Source organism: Sarcophilus harrisii, chromosome 2 (genome assembly GCF_902635505.1).
Source record: "Sarcophilus harrisii chromosome 2, mSarHar1.11, whole genome shotgun sequence".
NCBI classification, from domain to species: domain Eukaryota; kingdom Metazoa; phylum Chordata; class Mammalia; order Dasyuromorphia; family Dasyuridae; genus Sarcophilus; species Sarcophilus harrisii.
This window is the reverse complement of record NC_045427.1, coordinates 448,106,966-448,128,609: the sequence shown is the minus strand read 5'-3', so window position 1 is coordinate 448,128,609 and position 21,644 is coordinate 448,106,966. Positions and strand designations below refer to the sequence as shown.

General features: G+C 41.5%; 2 protein-coding genes across 5 annotated transcripts in view; one reads left to right on the top strand and one right to left on the bottom strand.

Annotated features, from left to right (window-relative positions):
* The window catches only part of PSMB7 (proteasome 20S subunit beta 7), an 80,919-nt gene extending 73,011 nt beyond the window's left edge, over positions 1–7,908 (top strand). The window contains exons 7-8 of the mRNA XM_003757110.3: positions 3,883–4,034; positions 7,691–7,908. Coding sequence (XP_003757158.1) covers positions 3,883–4,034; positions 7,691–7,802 — 264 coding nt within the window. The 3' untranslated portion in view covers positions 7,803–7,908. The remainder of the gene's footprint in view (positions 1–3,882; positions 4,035–7,690) is intronic.
* An 888-nt stretch (positions 7,909–8,796) lies between these two features.
* NEK6 (NIMA related kinase 6) overlaps positions 8,797–21,644 on the bottom strand; it is a 126,718-nt gene continuing 113,870 nt past the window's right edge. For all 4 annotated transcript variants that reach the window (XM_031954281.1, XM_031954280.1, XM_031954279.1 and 1 more), the window contains exons 9-10: positions 14,384–14,497; positions 8,797–10,339 (exon numbers count right to left, since the gene is read on the bottom strand). In XM_031954281.1, coding sequence (XP_031810141.1) covers positions 10,229–10,339; positions 14,384–14,497 — 225 coding nt within the window. In that variant the 3' untranslated portion in view covers positions 8,797–10,228. The remainder of the gene's footprint in view (positions 10,340–14,383; positions 14,498–21,644) is intronic.

Genomic DNA, 21,644 nt, shown 5'->3' with positions numbered 1-21,644 from the left:
GGGACCCAAGAGATCATCTGATTTGGGCTGACCCTTCTCACTTTCAGCTGCTAGTAGTGAAAAGTGACTTGTTCAAGTTCACAAAGTTAATTATATTGGGGCACTTCATTTGGCCCCTCAGTAAAACAGATTGTCAGCGATTTCTTCAGCCCTGGAGCAGGTCTCTGCCATTAGTCATTGTGGTTATTTGAGGCCACCTGGCTTTCCAGATTAAATACAGAAGCGCTGCATTTTAACCTTTATCTTAACTTATTTTAACCTAAATTCTTTAAATCATTTAAAAAAGAAAATAGCATTGTAGTCTACAGTCCCCAAATAAAGGTTTTTTCATTTAGTTCTTTATTTTTTAAAATGACTATCTCCCTAGTTTTTTCCCTATAATAGTCTTGACCCAGTTTGGCCCCTTCAAGTTATCTGCTAGTACCATCACTTAGATTGCCTCAATATTGATAAATACAGGATTGGGATTATTGCAATTTTTAGTGCCTTTTGTGTCCTTCACCATTGAGGTAATATCATGTGGTCTTAGAATCAGATTGTTAAAACTGGAAGCAAATACAGAATGTTAGAATTTGAAGAGACTTCAAACCTAGAATTTTGGAGTTGAGAAGGTACACAGTAATCACTAATAGTAATGACTGACCTGTATAGGTACAACTATATCTACTTATCTTTAAAATGTATACATTTATAAAAATTATCTCTTTTGAGCCTTATAATAACTCAGTGGACTAGGTACTCCAGTTATCATCCAGTTATTTCATAGATGAAACAAAGGTTTAGAGACGTTCAGTGACTCCTACAGTCATGTGGTCAGTATTAGTCAGATTTTCAAATTTTCTTCTCTGTTATCAATGCCTGCCTTCTTGCTTCACAAGCATCTTATGTAGTCCAGCCCTATCTTATCTTTTCTTTTCTTTTTAGAGTGAAAACAGGCCCAAAGGGGTTATATGAGTTTCTAAGCTGCCACTTCTGAATAACAGAGTTAAGATGGGAACCAGCTGTCAACACATCTGGCCCCGTGTTCTTTATTCTGTATCATGTCAAAGGTGTTTTTTTTTTTTTTTTTTTTTTTTTTTTTTATCATTTATTAGCTTATCATTTGCTTACAGCTTATTTCCCAAATGAGTTTGGAAATGCTTTAGATGAAAAACTTTTTACCCTACGTCGTGCATCAGAACCCTTTCCTACTCTTCCCTGCCTGAATTGGATGTAGCCAGTCTTTTTGTTCACTATGATTAGGAGATGTTAAGAATTTGACATTTTGCAAAGCATAAATTGTGGAATCCATTGGTGTTTATAAATATGGCATTTCAGAGCTTGAGATAGGCTTGGATTGTCACAGAGCATTTGCTGGGCTTAGGCCACCCAGATACTAAATTTTAGTGTGTCTCTTTCATTGAATCTGTAGAGGGAGCTAATGTTGCTGGAATAAGTTGTTATTGCCTGGTGCAGCCAATACAGAAAATAAAGGGGGGACATTCCTCTTCAAAGCTTTCTTGTCTGCATATTAGTCCTGATTGCCTTTTAACAGCTTCTTCCCTCATGTGTAGGTGAGTTTAAATCATGGGACTGGAATTTGTATCTGGTAGTTTTCTGCTTCCCTTAGAACATCGGAAAGGAAACAAAGGAAGAGACCCTAAAACATGGAATGTTAGAGCCTAGACTATGATAGCCAGAAAAGACTTTAGAATATAAGATGTTAGAATTAGAAGGACTTTTACAACATAGAATATTCGAACATGGAACAGAAAGTTAGAGCTGGAAGAGATATTTTATTCCTGGTCAAGAATGAAACACACCAGATCAAGTTTGGAGGTGTGACCTGGTCAGGATTTATGGATTTAGTTTTATAAGTTAGCTTAGTTTGGGGGGGGTGTACCCCAAACTGGGTTTCCCAATTCCTTGCCCAGACTCAAAACTAATATATAACCTGTCAAGTTTGGCTTCAGATACGTACCTACCCTTACTTCCTTCTAGATCCTCTCATGGCATTCCATCACTGACTTTCCTCCTACATTCTTAGCATTCGTCCTCTTTCCTTTTTCCCTTATCCCTTGTGCAGACTGTTAAGGATAGGGTCTAGATCTAGATTTTGTTGGCACAGGGAATTTGTGGATAAGGAAACTCCTACAAAGGTAATTTGGTACCTAGTCTTCAATTTACAGATTTAGTGTGGCAAAATAACCTCCCAAGAGTCATGTATCAGAAGCAGCAGCACCTGAACCCAGGTCTTCTTGTTTTTGAGGCTTAGTTGTCTATCATTACATTTTATATAATGATATAAAACTTAGATTATTATAAAATCATTATAGAATTGGAAAAGTCTTTAAAGTAGTAACTGAATTTCAAAATAGGTTTAAGCTACACATGGTGATAGGCACTCTCTTCATACCATCTTTTACCCTCCCCAGAATTGTTACACTTTCTTTTCCCAGCCCACCCTGACAGCAAAGGAAGACTTGTGTGGGAGTTGTGTTCTTTCTAAAGATAGGTCATAACTTTATTTTGAACATTGAAAAATTGATAGCATATCTCTCAAATTTTTAGCAGCACTGATATTTAAAAAACAAACAACATTATACTGTAGGGGGAAAAAAAGTGGACTTACTGCCATACAATCAGAAGTACCTTTAGGGGCTGCCAGGTGGTGCAGTGGATAGAGCACCAGCCCAGAAGTCAGGAGGACCTGAGTTCAAATGTAATCTCCAAATTAGACACTTAACACTTCCTAGCTTTGTGACCCTGGGCAAGTCACTTAACTCCAATTGTCTCAGCCAAAAAAAAAAAAAAAGAAAGAAAGAAAGAAAAAAGGTACCAACCCAATTGACAAAGAAGTAAATTGAGGTGCATGAGAGCAAAGTGACTTTCCTCAAGTCAGAGCTGATTCAGGATTTGAGACCTGCAGAGCTCCAATTCCAAGATCCAGTCTACCGATGACTGTGCTGTAATAAGCTGAAGTCAGAGAGGACCTGAAGCCATAGTCCAGCTGTGACACACTCACACACACACACACACACACACACACACATCACATCCTTTTCTGGACAATGTCTGTGATAGATGGTTGATCATTCAGCTTCTGCCTCATTTAAAAAAATTTAAACCTCATTTAAAAGGGGCCCATTTCACTGGGCCTCTCCTTCTTGTAGTTACTGCCCATTGAGCCTTGTTCTCTTCTCCCAGGCCAAATTTTGACAGCCCTCCAGCTGTTTGAAAACAGTGATTATGTTCTTTCTAAGGGTCTTTTCTCCATGCTAAAAATACTCTTTAGCTATTCCTCATGTGATACAGTTAGAAATCCTCTTACTATTCTGATTATCCTCCTCTGGAAACAGGATTATAGTACTTAGAGCTGAAAGTGACCTTAAAGACTATTTAACCTAACCCCCTCATTTTATTAATGAGGAAATTGAGGCTCAGAAGGTTAAAGGACTTTCCTATAGTCACACAGACAGTAAGTATCTAAGCTGGAATCCAGGGTTCTTTCCACTGCCTCATGCTGCCCTTTCTAATTTGTGTCACCAGATTTTTGTTTTCCAAAAGAGGAATGCTGAGCTTGGGGGTAGGGGAGGATGATGATCAAGCATGTGGATGGGAGGTTGAAGAGAGTAGGATTGGACATGGAAAGCCTTTCTAGCTTCTTTCAAATGGTTTACTTGTAACTGCACATAATTCAGTTCAGCAGACATTAAGTATCTATTTTGTGCATAGCACTATTGCTAGGCACTGGCACTGAAGCTATTATCTTTTGATTTTGCATAAGGTTTATTGACCATAAGGCAGGTTCATGTTATTTCTTGTAGTTATTAAAACAGAAGATTACAGATTGCATTCAACAATGGCAAGTATTTCTTTTTTCTTTTCTTTTCTTTTTTTTAGGAGGAAGAAGCCAAGAAACTAGTAAGTGAGGCCATCTCAGCTGGGATCTTCAATGACTTGGGATCTGGAAGCAACATCGATCTCTGTGTTATCAGCAAGTCCAAGTTGGACTTCCTGCGTCCATATGAAATTCCCAACAAGAAGGGAAATAAGTAAGCAGATTTGATTTTCCCTTGTTTAAGCACAGAATGAACTGGAAGAAATGTGAGAACATTTGTTGCTAAAATACATAATTGTGGAGCGGGAAAGATTCAGTGTAGAATGTCAGAGCATAGAACACAGAGAGATAAGAGTTAGAAAGATCTCATATGATTTCCCTCATTTTACAAATAAATAAATAGGCTCAGAGAAGGTAAGCAATTTGTTCACTAATACACATCTAATAAGTGAAGGATCTGAGATTCAAACCCAGTCATGTCTTTTAACTCTAAGCATAAGGCTTTTTCTGTTATGTCATACTGCCTTCAGTTTTTTCTTGGGTTTGGTCTTCAGTCTGGACCATTACTGTGCCTCTTCTGCACAAATACACATCACCCTGTCTATAAGACACATGACTGAGTTAGGAAAATTGTTTTTCTTATAAAAGGTTTCTTTAAATTGTGAGATTCTTTGTTGAATTTAGTTTTGATTTATATAATCACTAAATTTTACCCCATTAAAATTTGAGCTCCTTGAGGGCAGGGACCATATTTTTGTTAGCACAGTGCCAAACAGAGAGTAAGTGCTTAATAAAAGCTTTCTGACTTGACTTTCCAGGACTACAGTGTGGGAGATGGTACAGTTCAGTGAAAAGAGCACCAGGACCCAATTTCTATTGTTGACTATAAAACTAATGACATTTTAACTTAAAGAACTTGACTTCTCAGGGCTTTGATTTTCCTGTTTTTAAAATAGAAAAGATTGGACTTTGTCATTTCTCTTAGGGTCTTTATAGTGTTCAGTTTTATATTTTATACTTAAGTAGTCCATATTCCTATTTCCTTTTTAGCTCTGGTGGACTCCAGAAGTATCTTATGACTAAACTTTGAACAGAAGCTTCTGAGAGACACAGGTTTTTTTCTAGGTGTGTGTGGAGGTATAATATATAGAATTACTATCAGCAGGAAGTACCATATACTATCATGTAACAGCTGATGGCTATCTTGTGCATTGATTCTCTGTCTGATCATGTACTGGTTTTGTATTCCCTTACCCTAACCCAAGGACAGAAAACACTATTGCAGTTACTAAATTGTGCATTCAGGAAGAAAGGATTTTATTTATTTGAAGAAGCAATGAAAATAGACCAGTTAGTCAAGAAAAACAGATTCTGGGCCCAATTTGGTCACCAACTCATTGTGTGACTTTGACAAGGTGCTTCATCTCTTTGAACTCAGTAAAGGAATTGGGTTAGATGATTACTAAGGCCTTTGAGCTTTAGTTTTCTCTTAAGACCCATAAATTAGCAGAACTGGAAGTGGAAGAATATGAAATGTTAGAGCTGGAAGGGACCTCAGAATTTTAGAAATTATGTAAGCTGACTGTCTCACTTTACCAATGAGAAAATAGTCTAGAGGAAGAAAATACTCAAACATAGTCCTTCAGCTCATTGTGGCAGAGCCTGAACTTCTGACTAATTATTACTTGTACTTGTGCTCAAAACTAGAGGGAAAGCAGTCAATCCTCCTGTAAAAGAGGCTGGAGATTGGAAAGCAGGGCACTTATCCCAGTATGCTTTATCTAACAGATGTGATGTGAGGATATGAACTTGGCAACAGGGGTTGAATTGTATAGATCTTGACTTTCTAGGGGCTTGTCCTAGGTCTTTTGGGCTCTTGCCTGCAATCTAGTGTGAGGCTGAGTGGGTCTAGCCTTCACATTTCTTTGTCTTCTCCCTCTTTATGAGTGTTGATAATGACTGAAGAAATTCTCGTTGGTTAATCTGAATCTTAAGAATTCTCTTGGCTATCGAGTTTTGCAATGTGTGGTTTTTAAATGGTCTAAGGCTCATTTACATAAGGTAAAAAAGAATACTTTATATGCTGCTGAAAATAAGGGTTTTGTATCTCAAGGAGATTTTTTAAATTAAATATCAAAGAGATATTTTAATGGCTTTCTTTTTAGCCAACAAAGAGCACCTCATCCAAATAAAGGGTTTGTTCAACAGTGGTCATATTGTCACTACTAGAAAAGTGCAACATGACATTTCCTTATTCAAGCCCCCAAGAACAAGCCTGGTGGTGACTTTATACTATGAGATAATAATTGGCAAACATTTATTGCCTACAACTTACTTGCAGAGTACTTTGTTGGGCTGATCTCTAAGATTCAGAGCTGGGAAGAACTTTCTAGAGAGAGATTAGATTCTTCATTTTTCCTCTCTAAAAGGAAAATGATGATAGTTCTTAAACAGATTTCTGTATTGTTTTAATGTTTACAAAGCTCTCAAAAGTAAACCTAATGAAATTATCATCACCTCCATTTTGTAAGTGAGCAAACTAAGGCTCATAGAAACTTAACTTGCTCAAATTTTCACAAGTACTAAGTATAAGAATTTGAACCCAGATCTCCTTGCTTATTGCAGAGGAATACAAGAATCTGTTGTATGATTTCATCTGTGTATTTTGGGCACTGGTATAGAGCATAGTGAAGACTTAGATATGGAATCAAAAGACCCTATGTTCAAATCCTGCCTATTACTGTGACTTATAAGTCATCTGGCTCCACTTTTCCTCCTCCATCAATTGAATGATTTTTCTAGATAACTTATTTTTTTAATAGATTGTTATTGATACCTTGTTTTTTACTCTGCCTAAATTTCCCTCATATACAGATCTACCTCCAAAATAATTGTTGATTATGTGATTCTAGACTATCCTCAGATTTTGTAAACCAGTTTTTGGCCAAAGGGATCGCCTTCTGATCCTCAGATTAGAAGGATTCAGTTGTGGTGCTTACATTTTTTTAAAAAGCTCTTTTTGCACTTTGCATTCTTTCTAAACTATAGTTTTAGAGACTGCATATGTGGTTCCTGCAGAGACCTAGAGGTGACTAAAAAGAATGCTCTTCCACTGCCTCCTTCTGTAACAAGTTCCCATTTAGAAGTAAGGTAGATTTTTGAGGTGCGCATGTCTTATTCCAGCCAGCAGTTTTCTGAGAGCCCAAATGAGGCTTTATATTTATGGAAACGAACTTCCCAATTGGGGACAGATGGGAGGAGCAGTTGGACTTGCATTGGCATTTGACAGTGTCTTAATTCCCAGCCCCACTGTGAGGATTAACTGTACAAATATGTATCTTACAGCCTGCACAGTGTTCCTCAGATGCCTTGTTTCCCCAAGTCAGGTTGGTCTGATGTCTCCAGCAGTGCAGAGCTCAGTTTATCACAGAACAGCCCATTCCATTCTTTGACAGTGATTATTATATTGACCTGAAATCTGGGTCCTTATAACTTTTACCCATTCTATCCAGCTCCCTTTCACCTTGCAAGTGCCATGTGAGAGTTTATGCTTTGTCAGCCTAAAAAGTACATCAGAGCATTTTCAATTTCTTGCATGAAGAAGTTAAGGCAACTAGGTAGAAATATCACTGTAGGCTGGGAATTCAATGTGGGTTTAAGTCTCAAATCTGTTCCTTAAATAGTTTACTATATAATTATCTTGGGAAAAATCCTTGCATATCTCTGGCTCAATTTCCAGTTCTGTCCTAAGGTCTTTTCTAGCTCTGACATTGTCTAATATTTTCCATTCAAATGTCCTCTGGCTCTTATATTCAAAAACTGAGTTCAATGAAGCCTCACCTTTACCTCTTTCTCTCTTGTCCTTCATAGATTTGGCAGGTACAAGTGTGAGAAAGGGACAACTGCTGTTCTTACTGAGAAAGTCACTTCTCTGGAAATTGAAGTCCTGGATGAAACAGTACAAACAATGGACACTTCCTAAAAGGGGTTTGTTCATCAACTGTACCAAATCAAAAGGTTTGGGGCTGCCCCTGGATCACCTCATGTAAGACAAAGGTATCAATAATAAATGGTAATTGTGTAACTACTGCAGTGGTCATTTTATTTCAGGTTTTTAAAAGTTACTTCAGTTGCTTTATAGGATGTTGAATATTCTCAAACTATTAATAGCAGCTTATATTTTGAAGGTTCTTTAATGTTTACAGTTTTCCCATTAGGTAGGTTTATATCCCCATTTTATAAATGAGGCAACAAAACCTCATAGTTATGGAAATCCTATACCCACTATCTAATTACTATGTTATCTGGATTAGATTATAAAATAAAGTTTTAAGACTTTTTCTTTGGAGAGGCGGGGCAGAAGGAAGCAATAGGGTTAAGTGACTCTTCCAGGGTATCTGAGGCCAGATTTGAATTCAGGTCCTCCTGATTCCAGGCCTGTGCTCTCTTCCAATGCATCATCTAGAGACCCCTTAAATACTTTTTAAATAAGAAGTTCCTATGTAGTATAGCAGGTAAGATTTGGTCCTTTTCTCTTTTGAGGAGTGTCAAGCCATTTCTCTGGTTTTCATCAATAATGTTTAAAAAGCATCCACCTGAGGGCTTTGGCTTGATACATTCAGACATTACACCATTTTTGTTCATTTTACTATTGTCATTCTTAAAGGTGATTTTTACTGTAAGTAACCAAATAGAGACTTTTGCAAATGCCCAAGTTTTGAGAGAATGCTCTGAAATTATTTAGGCTCAGCCATTTTTCTAGCTGCATGTCCAACAAAGAGGCCTCCTCCAGCTTTCCTGTTCTGTAAAATAGAAAAATTGGACTAGATCCCCTAGGTCCCTTCCAACTCCAGTATTCTGTATCTCCAGCTCTGCAAAAGTCTCTGGGACACAATTTCTTCTTGTCAGATGTTAAAGGAATTAGATTAAATGAAATGACAGACGTAGTTCTATTCAGAGACACACACAAGTGTAACCACCTTTTTACCCCAGTTTTATTTCAATATTGGAGAACAAATATTAAGAAAAAAGCAAACACTGCATTTGAAGAAAACTCTACATTGTGGCCATAGAAATAATGTCACACATTGGGGGTGAGTTTGAGGCAGTATGCCAGACAGCACAAAGTCCTGCTCGAATACCTCCCCACAGCTTGACTTCAGACTCCCACCAACCAGGGAGTCCTTTTCATTCTGACCCACTGGAGCATCAGCAACTCCCAGGAATGACAGTTGTGTCGATGTGTAAAACACATTCCATCCACCTCCTTCAAAAGGTTAAGTTTACCACGAGTTCACATTTAGAAGTTCATTTTCACAGTTAATTAGACCTGGATTCTAATCCTGTTGGGGAAAACGACACGCAGAACATTTTTGTACATAACTGAGTCGGACATTCCTCTTGAATGAGGCCATCCATCATCCATAGTCTTGGTTGGCATTTGTGTATGAGAAAAAACTACACACGTTTGAATTTGTTAAGGCGGATAACGGTGGAACAAAAATATCGAGAGGAAACCTTGGCTACGTTCAAGCTGATGACTTTGGGAGAGAAAAATAAGATGATTTGTTTCTTGAATTCCTGGTAGAGCTGGGAGCCAGGAAATATGGGTTTTAGTCCTGGCTTGACCATGTATTTTGTAGTGTGACCCTGAGCAAGTCACTTTTCCTATATGGGCCTCAGTTCCTTCTCCATCACATGAATCATTTTGCATTCGAATCTTTTAGGTCCCTTCCAGCTCTATCTAATATACTATAATTCTAACTCTTCTGTACTTCTTAGCTAGCTAGTTAGTTATAAGCAGGTAAAAAAGTAGCAAAAGCTCCACTTTTCCTTTAGAAAATTTAAAACCACCAAACCAAAACTACTACTACCCATGTTTTCACTTTGCAACAGAGAACACTAAACACAGATTTTGATCACTTACAAAGGATATGAAGGACTTAATTAAATGTACTATTAACAGTTTGCAAAAGAAGCTTATTAACAGTTACACAAATTACCAGTCCGTGGCAAATCTTACATGTGTATAAACACTGACGAACAATTTGATGAAGGAGTTCTTTTTTGGCATTTCACATTACAACTGAGATACAAGAGAGTGTTTCACTGGAAGTTTCCCCGAGACACTCTTGTTAACAGACACCCCGTATTATACACAACTGTTTAGAGAAAGGACTCCTTGAAGAGGAATGGTAACTGTCCTTAGCTTGCTCCCCCTCCCCCCACCCCCTCCCGAGCTTGCACTGCCTCTTCACTTTTAAAGCCAGGACCCAAAATCCTGCAGAATTACTCGGGGCCTCTTTGCTCAATTGTTCCTCTCATGGGCCACCAGTCAGCTTCTTTGGAGAAAGAAAATTCAAGTAAGATTAAGTGATGATGGCTTTGTTGGGTGAATCGCCTCTGGATTCAAGTGCTGGCGTTCCAGATGTGCATCTGTTTGGCTAGCTGGTGCACATAGCTGATGTCAGGTCTCTGGTCAGGGTCTGGGTATATGCACATACTGACCAGTTCTCGCAACTGAAAGAGAAGCAAGAGAACTGTATCCATTACTGTGGAAGGAAATTTCTTTTGAAGTAACATTCTAAAAATTGGAGCCAAGACCTTCACTCTGCTCCTATTTACTCAGCTGCCGAACAAGGGAAGCTTCACTGGATTGAGGTCTAAGTACTATTAAATCCAGTCAATTTGAGGTTTGAAATGGGGCAAGAACCTATAAATATCGGTGGTGTCTGTATCCCCTAAAAAAATGGAGGTAAGCAAAGCTATTAAGCCCTTTTTCAGATGGAACAAAGCTATACATTTTGGCATATTAAACATTTCTATAATTTCACATTTTTAACTTCAAAAGGTTCATGACTGTCAATGTGGAATAATCTATCCATTTCTGCAGATCATAAGTTAGGGGGAGGGTAGCTCAGCTCGCTGGTTAGGTTCATCACCACAAGATATTTTAGTTAGATTGGGGTGCAGGTGGCAGGCATGGTCCATTACTGGGTCCCTAGTGAGTCAGACTTTCCATCATATTTGGAAGAGCCACTGAGAACCCAGGCTCATCTGCACCCAAGGATGAGGTTTCAGCAAAGATCTTCAGGGGAAAGAATTGACATTTTCTCACAGAGTCTCCCTTCACACTGCAGTGAAGCACTGAGCTATAATATAGACTATGGTACACCCTAGAACCCGGGAGGGTGGATGTAAAATGACAATCACGAAGATGCTAAAATCAGAGGACACAACTCAAGGATAGGGCTTATTGATCATCACAAATGCATTAAAATGCAAAAGGGTTACAGTCAGATTGCCCACCTCCCAGCCCCCTTTATTGTGCACATGAAAGACGGGAGCTTTTAATTACACAGACTAAAAGCTGCTCTTACCTCCAAGGCTGGGGAAGGAACAGCCTTGAACCTCTGATCTTCTCACATTCTTCTGATTGCCACAGTGCCAATTATTTTAACGGTAATTAAAATAATGACCTTATAAAGCACACACTTAAATTGCATCATCCCTCCACTATTTATTTAAATACCTAGCTATTGCCCAGCACCCATGGTTTTGGGGATGCCAAAGGGGTGCTTGAGCTACTGAACCGGGCTAGGGAGAACAGTACAGGAAGAGGGAGGATGGAAATAGAACCTTGCTTTGTACACATTTTGCTCACAGGGTCACAGGTTTCGGAGTTGGAAAAAGGACCTTGGAAGCTATCTGATCCAATTCATGCTTGAAAGTAATCCCCACCATACTATGTCCGTCAAGTGATCATCAAGCCTCTACTTAATGGGACCTCCAGGAAGGAGATACCTCTAGCAATAGCTCCTGAGGCAGCTCAGTTTACTTTTTGACAATTCTACCAGGAAAGATTTTTGTGTTTTTCTCCTAACATCCAGTCCAAATTGTTTGTTTCTTTTGAACTTCCATCCATTGTTCCTAATTCTGCTCTCTGAGGCCAAATATAATAGCTGACCATCAAATATAGCATCTTGAGAGGTTTCAGATACTAGACCAGGAGTTTAAATTTTGCTACAAGTAAAGATTGACAGAAAGGCATTTTCAGATGGATTCTAGCTCTAACAGCCAATAATAGCCATTGGCTTCTCTCTTCAGCCCCATTCTCTTTACCTATAAATTAAATGAATTGGACTCGATCAGGTGTGTCGAGCATACGGCTTGCATCTCCCAACAATGCTCCTGAGTATGGCCCAAGCCAGATGAAAATATAATTGGGAAATGTTTAACAGAATAAAAACAATAAAACGTAGGCATCACATTGTTAAACTAAGCCAAGATGGCTTCAAGGATCCTGTTTGTTGGTCCCTATTTCTATGGGAGTTGGACACCACATCCTGTGATCGAATATCCTTTTCAGGTCTGACATTCTCCAAGTCAGTCCCAGGTTTCAGCTCTAAAATTTTCTAAAACCTTATACTGTTAATGTAAATGTAATTGTGGAAACTGGCACCATCTACTTTGGGGCTTGGCAAATTTGAATAGCCAAAAGGAAAAATTGGCATCAAGTTGATCAATGTAGCCCAATCCCTTTCACTTAGGCATACCAATGGTGTTAGTGAGTTTATATTTTCTAGTTCCTCAAAACCAGGAAACTACAGTTAGTCACATATTTTCTTCCCCTTTTGGAAAATGACAAGTAAATATACTTCTTGCAGGTAAGAACCTCATCACAGATGGCCACAGCCAGATTCCCAACCGCAATAGTGGTAACAGTTTTTAGCTATCAAACATTTTGGCTTGGAGGACTAAAACTTCTAATGGCAGAGAAAGGTTGGTCTAATAGTCCATTCTACTGTTCTATTCAGGACCTGGTTGTTGGACAAGTTTTAAAAAGTAAATTCAAACCTAGGCATTTAAATTCCAAATTAACCTTCCCAACATAAATAGGGTCTTACTAAGAAAAGAGCAATGCCAGTGATATTTTCTCCTCAAAAAATTAACAAAGCAACATGATTTAAGGTCATTAATGATCATTAGTGAAGCAGAGACTTTATTGCCTAACATCTAAATAACCGTAGGCACAGTCCTGAAACATTTTGGGCTCTTTGCTGATTTTTAAAATGAGAAGAATAAGCTAAATGGATTTCACCTCTGAATAATGAGGCTAGCAGGAAATTTTGAATCTTAATATTTACCACACAACAGGTTTTCAACATAAAATTGGGTTAATTTTTGGGTAGGATACATGTACATAAATACATATCCAGATGTATCCAGATTGTGCATATACAAGGTATAACTTGTGGATGCATGTTTGTGATCTTCCAGATTTCCTTGATTAGAAGTGATGGATCATGCATTTCCAACCCCAAAGTATTCTAGGACAACATTATTTTGGGAAATACTGAGCTAGAACATTCAAATACAACCACCATGTTCATCCCAGTGCATAAATGATAAATGACAACGAGCTTGATAACAAAAACAGCAACCAAGAATAGAGTAGAACATTAAAAATCTTGCCCACTAGTAACCTCAAGTTCCAAAACCAAGTACATAGTTAGTTGTTGTCTGCTCCCTGGGGGAGTTAGTGGGAAAGAGAAAACGCATATCATGATGCCTCCTTGGGCCCCGGATTGTTGGAGTGCTGTCACAGAGCAGGCCTACCTCCAGCAAGGATTATTCCCCTTTGGGAAGGGACTTGCCTTCGAAGCAGTTCAAGTTGCTACTAAACAAAGCTCTCAGTCACGGCAGCGTGCCAGCCCTCCTTTACCTGGCTGTCCGAAAGCACTCTGAGTAGAGCTCACGGAAGGGAAGGCCTAGTCTCCTCGGAACAGGGGAGATTCATCTGCTTCTGATGATAAAGACCATGAAGCTAAAGACAAGGGCATTCTATTCTACTTATTCAATTTCTAAAAAGAAGGGGAAGGAACCTGGTTGCTAGGAACAGCAAATAGCAAAGCGAGAGAGTGAGAGGTCTCTTGCCTTCTCCAGCGTTCTATTAATGGTGTCTAACACCATCTGGAGCCCTTCTCTGGGACCCAGTCTTGGAAAGCGTTCTGCTCACCCTGGACTGCAGCCGTGCACTACACACACTCTTTAGCATAGCCAGAGGGAGGCACGCAGACAGTAATTGTGCAGACAGGAAACACATCTGTCAGCTCACACTAATTCTGGCTGCCGGCAGGTACATCCTCAAGTGTTCACCGTTACCGCGTGGGGCCGGCCCACGGGGACACTTCTAGCAAAGTCCACACTCCAAAGGGAGGCAGCGGCAGCACAGGAGGAAAAAAGACCCTGGGCTCGACATCAAAGGGACCGAGCGTGGAAGCCTCTGTGTTGCCATCACCCTGAGCCTAAGTTTCTTCCCAAAATGATGAAGCTGAACGAGCTCTCCTCAAGTTCCTTCTAGTTGTAACAATGTGGTTCTCTGCAAACAGTGTTTTTGGGAAAGTAATCAGGGGCCAGGATGGACAGGATTAACTGTCTTTTTCATCAGGAGGTGGTAGTACCATTGCTAGTTGTAGCCATGAAATCAGTAACTGGCCTGGCCCCTAAAACTCCTGACAAAGATAACATTGGTGACTCCAGCTAGCGGCAGGTTTAACTCACCTTCTCAGAGTAATGTTCTCCTGGAAGAGGAGGGTAGTCACATTGCTCTATCTTCTGACAAAGAGAAAAAAGATTCATTTTATCTCCATAGAAGGGACTTTGAAGAGCCGCCATCTATAAAGGGGAAACACAAAATGAATTTTCAGTCTAGCAGTTGCACAAAGCTGTTTCTAGATTCTAACAAATGTATGATATTTTGGCCACCAATTAGGACCCCTCTCAAAAAGCACTGCCCCATCCATCCCCTTTCTTGGTCAAATCACATAAATTCTTGAATCTCATATTTCCTCATCTGTAAAATGGAGATTAAAATATTTATAACCATCAGCCTTCTAGCTTTGTGATTAAAGTGCTACAGAGATTGTTATTCAGTACTCCAACAATCTATAATCTCATTGATAAAAGTAATGCTTTTCACCTTTTTTGCTTAGTAGAAGGTTTTTTGTTTTGGTTTTTTTTAGTGCTGGGCCAAAACACATTTATTATCTTGTGGCCAACCTGGTGACAATCTCCTCCATACTTAGCTAAGCTGGTTCACAGACAACAATCATGCCTCTTGTCATTTGGCACAAGGTCAAAACCTTTCAAGCATGAGAGGGCTTGCCAGTGTTTTTGCTCCACTAGTAGGATGTGGAAGAATCCTGGGTCAACCCTCATGTCAGGAGGAGGTACCAGGAAGATTTAGTGGAACATTATCAATTGCTGTTATTTCTCCCCATTTCTCCCCATCTGCCATCCTCCCCTTCCTGTGAGGCCTCCTGATAAGACAAATGGTTCCCATTTGTTTTTCTGGTTTTCACAAAAGAATAAAAGAAAGAAAAAACTTCCTAATTACACTTTATTAAAAAAACATCCATTCAGTTCTGTGAAATCCCACTGAGACATCTGACTTCCTTAGCTCACTGGGGGATAAAGTAAGCGCGTCTGGATGGGAGGAGAGAATGTTACTTCAGCAAGATCTAGAAACACCCAGATTTATAAAAGCAGACTTAGGAAAAGGAGAATGAGTATCCATCCATCATAGGAATTATCACAGTGGGAGTCCTGTGGTCTGTGATCACATGGGGCCAGAGAAAGGGTCATTTGCTCCCTGGCTGGAAGAATTAGCACCACTTACTTGGGGGAAGCTAGGATTGTTCCCTGGCTCCCCTAGAAGAGGCTCTTCAAGAGAGCACAACAATGGGGAAGGGCTGAGACACAAGTAGATAATCCAAATTACACAGGGTTCTCAGCTTTGTATCCTGCCTGGTGTCATGAGCAAAGTCTGAATGCACATCCATCCCCTTTGGAAGGATAACAGTAGCAATAGCAATTCACAACAATACAACTCTTAGCTTACAAAATACTTCCACTACAACTGCCCTCTGAAGGAAAAAGTTCAAACATTATTACCATTTGACAGATGAGGAAACAGGCTAGAGAAGGACAATAATGGCAGAGCCGAAACTTGAACCCAGGGTCTTCTTCTAACCTTTCCAGAAGTAGCACAGATTAATTCTCCTTTCTGTTAGGAACTAATGGCAGAAGACTGCTGCTTCTGGCCCCAGTTTCTCATCTGTAAAACAGGGATACCACTACTCATGCTACCTATTTCACAGGATTGGGGTGAGGGAAACGTGTAAACTTCAAAATAACAAAAAGAGCACATTTATATAGAGATTTAAGTGCCTCGATTTGTTCATTAATAAATGGATTTTTCAGTTTTCCACCCTCTTCCACTTTTTTTCATCGCCTACATTTTCACATATAACATACACTGCTGTTGATGTATGTTCACCTATGTATGTGATACATATGCATAGCCACACGTGTGTGTACATATTTCCCTCCCTCTTCCTCTGAGACAAACATCCCTTATAGCAAAGAGGAAGAACAAATCCCACAGCAAACCTAACCAACACGGAACATCCCCTGGCGGCCCACGTCCTCCCGAGCCCTCTGCACCCTCCAGATTTCACAGCCTACCTGTGCCCTCGCCGGTGCTGTTCCCAGCCCTGCTGCGCTCACCCCAAGGGATCTCCTGCTTCTGCTCCCTTCATTTTACCTCCTGCTCCCGAGCCCTCCTGTTTCACACGGTCCATTACAACCGCGTACCAGAGTTTGTTCAGCCCCCACAAAAGCACCACCACAACTATTCTGGTTTTTAATGGGACTTTTTTGCTTAAACATGGACCTTCTTGGAGTGAGAGCCTAACCTACCACTGGCCCATTTGGACAACTTTCTAGTTCTGACAACTGCATATTCTAGGGTCCCTTCTCCATCCAGAACTCTGCGAAAACGTCCCGGTCAGAGATGGCCGCTTTGTGCTGGGCCTCCCGGCCCGTCCCGGAAAGCCGGGCCCTCGAGGGTCTTCCTGTCGGGGCGCAGCCAGATCCCGGCTCGTTACAGCTGTGCCCGGGAAGCGGGCGAGCCCGGCCCACCATTTACATACGAAGGCACGAAGAGCACTAATCAGGCCTGTCTTCAAAGGCGAGCAGGGAGCTGTGGAGAGGCTCGGCAAAGCGAGCGGCACGCCGGCCCAGCATGCGGCCTGGGCTGTGCCCCATCTGCTTATTAATCTGTAATGGGATTCAAGTGTTTCTTGTCACTCTCGCTCACTGTTACCTCCAGCGCCAAACAATGGGGCAATGCCTCATCCTAATGAAGCACCGTGGGCTAATTGTGCCTGATACCTCCTCCACTCGCAGGGCCGGTTTCAAACCATTTTTTTGCAAGCTGCATCAAATCACCGAGCTCTTCACATTAGCCTTGGCTGAGGGGGATACGCGACGCTCTGGTTTTAATAAGGGGACCATTTGATAATTGTTAGGCCCTCGCTCATTATCATGCACCGGGGAGACTGTCCAAAGAACACCGGCTTGTTGCAGAAACACAGCAAGCTTCCAGCAGAGCAGTGATTTTTTGTCTGTGGGTTTTTTTTTTTTAAATAGTTATCAACCCCTTTCTTGTGTCCCCTTGCCCGGTATAGATCCGAGATGTCCCAGCAATTGTGGAAGGACACAAGGGTGTGAGGGTGGCAGAGCGCTAGGAGCCAGGGTACCGAGGGTCCCAGTCACTTGCCCCACAGCCATGGGCACTGCCACCTGCACCCCGGCTCCGCCCTGCCCCTGCTGTCTCAGGCCTTTGCTCACGTGCTCCCGGCCTTTCTGCTCAGAACTCTTGGGATACTGTGTGAACTTCCTGATATCCTTAAATAACTTTCTTATTTCTATCAGTTCCTCTTTGGCAGCCCCCAGGGGAGACGCTCCCCGAGGGCAGGAACCGGATTGGCCTTTCTATGCCTTGCACACACTAGGTGCTTCACAAATATCCGTTGGGCTTCCTGTTGCTGTTGAAGTGACAGGACGTTGGGGCTGTGCGAGGACGGGAGTCAGATACAATAGAAGGGCTTCTGGTATTCTGCAAAGTGGCAACACTCGGGGGATACAATTCAAATAATCAGAATGGTAACCAAAGTGGCACGGGTTAATTGGATGGTTACAAAAGTACATCTGTTGCCCTGGCAGAGAGCAGCTGGGAGACCAGAGGAGTCAATCTAAGTCATTTGAATACGTCACTGAGCAAGAAAGAAAAAGGATTAAGCTGAATTCTTCTGTGCCAGTCATTACTGTTCAGAGGAGGATGCCCTGGTAAAGCTGCGACACAAAGCGTCAGGAGTGACCTCCCTGCACACGGCTGTGACCTGGCAAGCGCAAACCCCCAGCAGGGTAACTCTGCAGCCACGAGAGAGCCAGACTGGTTTGGCCACTTAGTTAACTGGACAAGTTAACCTCTTGGAGCCTCAGTTTCCTTCTCTGTAACACGAGGATAAAAACGTGATGTCTCCCACAACACTGCTGTGAAGAAAGTGCTCTGCGATTTCCTAAAAGCATTATTTTCAAATCTTATTTTACAATTTGCAAAGGACTTTCCTCACAGCAACTCTGTGTGATGAGCAGCTCTCTCCCCATCATACAGATGAGAAAGCCTGGTGTAGAGCCTGGCACAGGTTCTATCTTACTCTGTTAGGCCGTGATGTGCACTCACGCTCCCTGTCGCGCTGTCGGAATCCGGCCATGTTTGTTTTCTTCCTCCTGAGCCCCCAAACCTCCTTGCCAAGCAGCTTTATCTGGGTCTTTACCTCCACCCCTCTTGCAGACAAGTGCCTGAAAGGCCTGGTGAGCCCCTCGAGAAGTCAGCGAGGCTGCCAAGGGGACGCCCGGCACTCACGGCACGGACAGCTAACACGGCTGCACTGGGCAGAAAGAAGGTGTGAGCTCAGGTTCCAGCTGGCGGAACTTGGAGTGCCTGTGCAGCGCTCACTTGCTTTTTCTGAGCTCAGTGGCTCATGAGGCAGCATGGGAGCTCTCAAACTTTTTTGGTTCCCCATAGCCCGGGGTTTTTAGTAATCCTCCCTGTATCCTCTATTCAATATGAAAAATAAATTCTAAATTTTATCATACATTTACAAATAAGAACTAAAATCAATTAGATTCAATTATATCAATAAGATAGTTTTTTTTTTTTTTTGGTTTTTTTTTTTCCCCCTATCCCTCTGACAATTTCTCATCCCCATCCCCACAGGGGTCCATGTTCCCCAGCTTGGGAATCCCTCACCCAAAACACTTTAGAAATATGAGTTGCTATTCACTAAGCTGATGTGCCTTGCACACCGTAGGTGCTTAATAAATGGCTCACCAAAATAACACCCAAAGTTTCAGGTTAAAAAAGTTCCTCATAGTAATCTGGAGGCTTGAGAGCTTCCCCAATTCAACAAACATTCCTACGGTTTTTAAGACAATGCTGAGCTACTAAAATATACAGGGCTGGCAAACCCAGAGTTGTTGGATATTTTTCCCTTTTCCCTTGTTTGGTCTTAATCACGGGCACAGACTCAGTGGCTGCTGTGCGGAGTTCGAGCACTAATTCTGGAGGGCACTGCTGGATGTGTGCCGCAAGCAGACCCCTGACTGGGACGCCAGCGCTAAAGGCCCGGATCCGGCAGCACTGATCTCGGAGATGAGCTTCCGTGTAAATAAATAAATTCTGAGGAGCCCTGGCTGCCCGCTGGGAGCCTCTACGGGGTGCCAAGGATAATGAAAATAAAGCACAGGTTCCTCCAGTAAGCGCCAGGCTCCTCAGTTTAGCCCAGAGCCTCCAGAGCTGAGAAGCTGCCCACCGATTCCAAGTGGGGCTGGTGTGTGCAGGACTTACTCAATCAGGGCCCTGGGGTCCTCCGTGGCTTGGGTTCAGGCTGTTCATACCCAAATTGGGGACAAAGGTCTGAGGCTGCCTCTTCCTCTCCTGCTCCATTCCCTCTCTCTTCCTGCCCCACTTATACAAGTCCCCTGCAGGGATTTATCCTTCACTCACTTCTCCCCTTCAAAAAAAAATGTATATACATCACCTTATCATCCAAGCCAGCCAAAGACACATTCCCTCTCCTTTTGCCTCATTCCCTGAGACTCCTTCCCCTGCCCCCTTCCATCAGGGTCAGCTCCTGCAATGCAACAGCAAAGACCCCGGGCTTCCTGTCCGCACTCGCCAAACCCTTGCCTTCTCTTTGGCTCTTAGTTACCTCATCTTTAAAAGGAGGAGGTTGGTCCAGCTTTTCTAAAGACCTGTAAATGTTTTATGTTTTAACGTTCTAGTTTACAAGTTCCCTCTCATCTCTGACATTGCAGGTCTAACATTGTTCTAAAGCCGTATGGTTTTAAGTCTCCTCCCTCCCCCCAGTTGTTCAATCATATTTTTCAGTCATGTCTGAATCTTTGTGAATTCATTGGGCATTTTTTTGGCAAAGATACAGGAGTAGTTTGCCATTTTCCTTGTCCAACTCATTTTACAGATGAGGAAACTGAGGCAGAGAAGGCTAAGGTACTTGCCCAGGGTCACACAGCTAGGAAGTGGCCAGGGCCAGAATTGAAATAGGAAGATGGGTCTCCCTATTTCTAGCTGTCCTTAATTCCCCATAGGTCCCTCCCTGCCCATCACACACACACACACACACACACACACACACACACACACACGCATTCTCTCTCTCTGTCTCTGTGTGTGCGTGTGTGTGTGTGTCTCTCTCTCTCTCTCTCACACACACACACACACACACACACACATTCCCCTGCCCCAGCTCTTGAAATGTATGACTTTATGAGTGGCCACAAGTGGCACTTTAAGAGTGCCCTGAGGGGCAGGGGAGAGAGTTGACAGAGACTCAGAGGGAAAGGGATAGAGACCAAGTGGTAAAGGCCATGGAGACCTAGGCTCTCCTCCTTGGATTTGCTTCTTTGGCTTCCAGGCAAACAAAGGATGGACACGATGCTCTCTTATGGATCCCAGGGTCCGTGGGGCACAACATATACCCTAAGAACACCAGCACAGCCCCATGCCTATTATATTGTTATAGTTGGGAATCAACAGAGCAAATGTTCCTCCCCAAAGTCTCTCTTTGTAGAGAACTCAGAATTTTCTAGCCACTCTTCTCTGCTTGGTTTTGAGGCCACAAAACATCATGCCCCTATGCTGGGGATCCTCTGGTGCCCTTTCCCTCAACCCTGTCCCCTTTCTGCTTCCTTTCGTGTACTGTCTTTCCCAGTTGGATTATAAGCTCTTTGAGGGCAGGAGATATTTTTCCTTTTATTTGTATTCTCAGTGCTTAGCACAGTGCCTAGCATGGAGTAGACACTTAATAAAGGTTGACTATCACAAAATCCAGAATTCAAAATTACTCTAGAGGGAATCCAATCCAACAATAGCTGACATTTACATTGAGCTTACTATATTCAAAATGCTTCACAAATATTGTCTCATTTGACCTTCACAAAGACTCTGAGAGGAAGACACTACTATTATCCCCATTTTACAGTTGAGACTGAAGCAAACAGAAATTAAGTGTCTGAGGCCAGCTGTTGGAATATAGGATGGAGAACATGTCACAATTAGAAGGACCCTAAATATGCTATCTATAATATATTAAGTTACTTATCATCTTAGGGAAAAGGGAAAAATTTGGAATTCAAAATTTTATTTAAAAAAAATGAATGTTAAAATAGTCTCCACATATAATTGGAAAAAAATAAAACACTATTTAAAAAATAATATAACACATTAGTGCTAATGGGAAAAGAAGAAAGGTATAGTTATAAAGTTATTGAAACAAAGGAAAAATTTCCTTTTTTAAAAACAATATTCCTAACTCACAGATAAGGAGAATACTCTGGATATAATTTATCTGGATTTCAGCAAGTCTTGGTAAAGTATCTCCTTCTATCCTTGTAG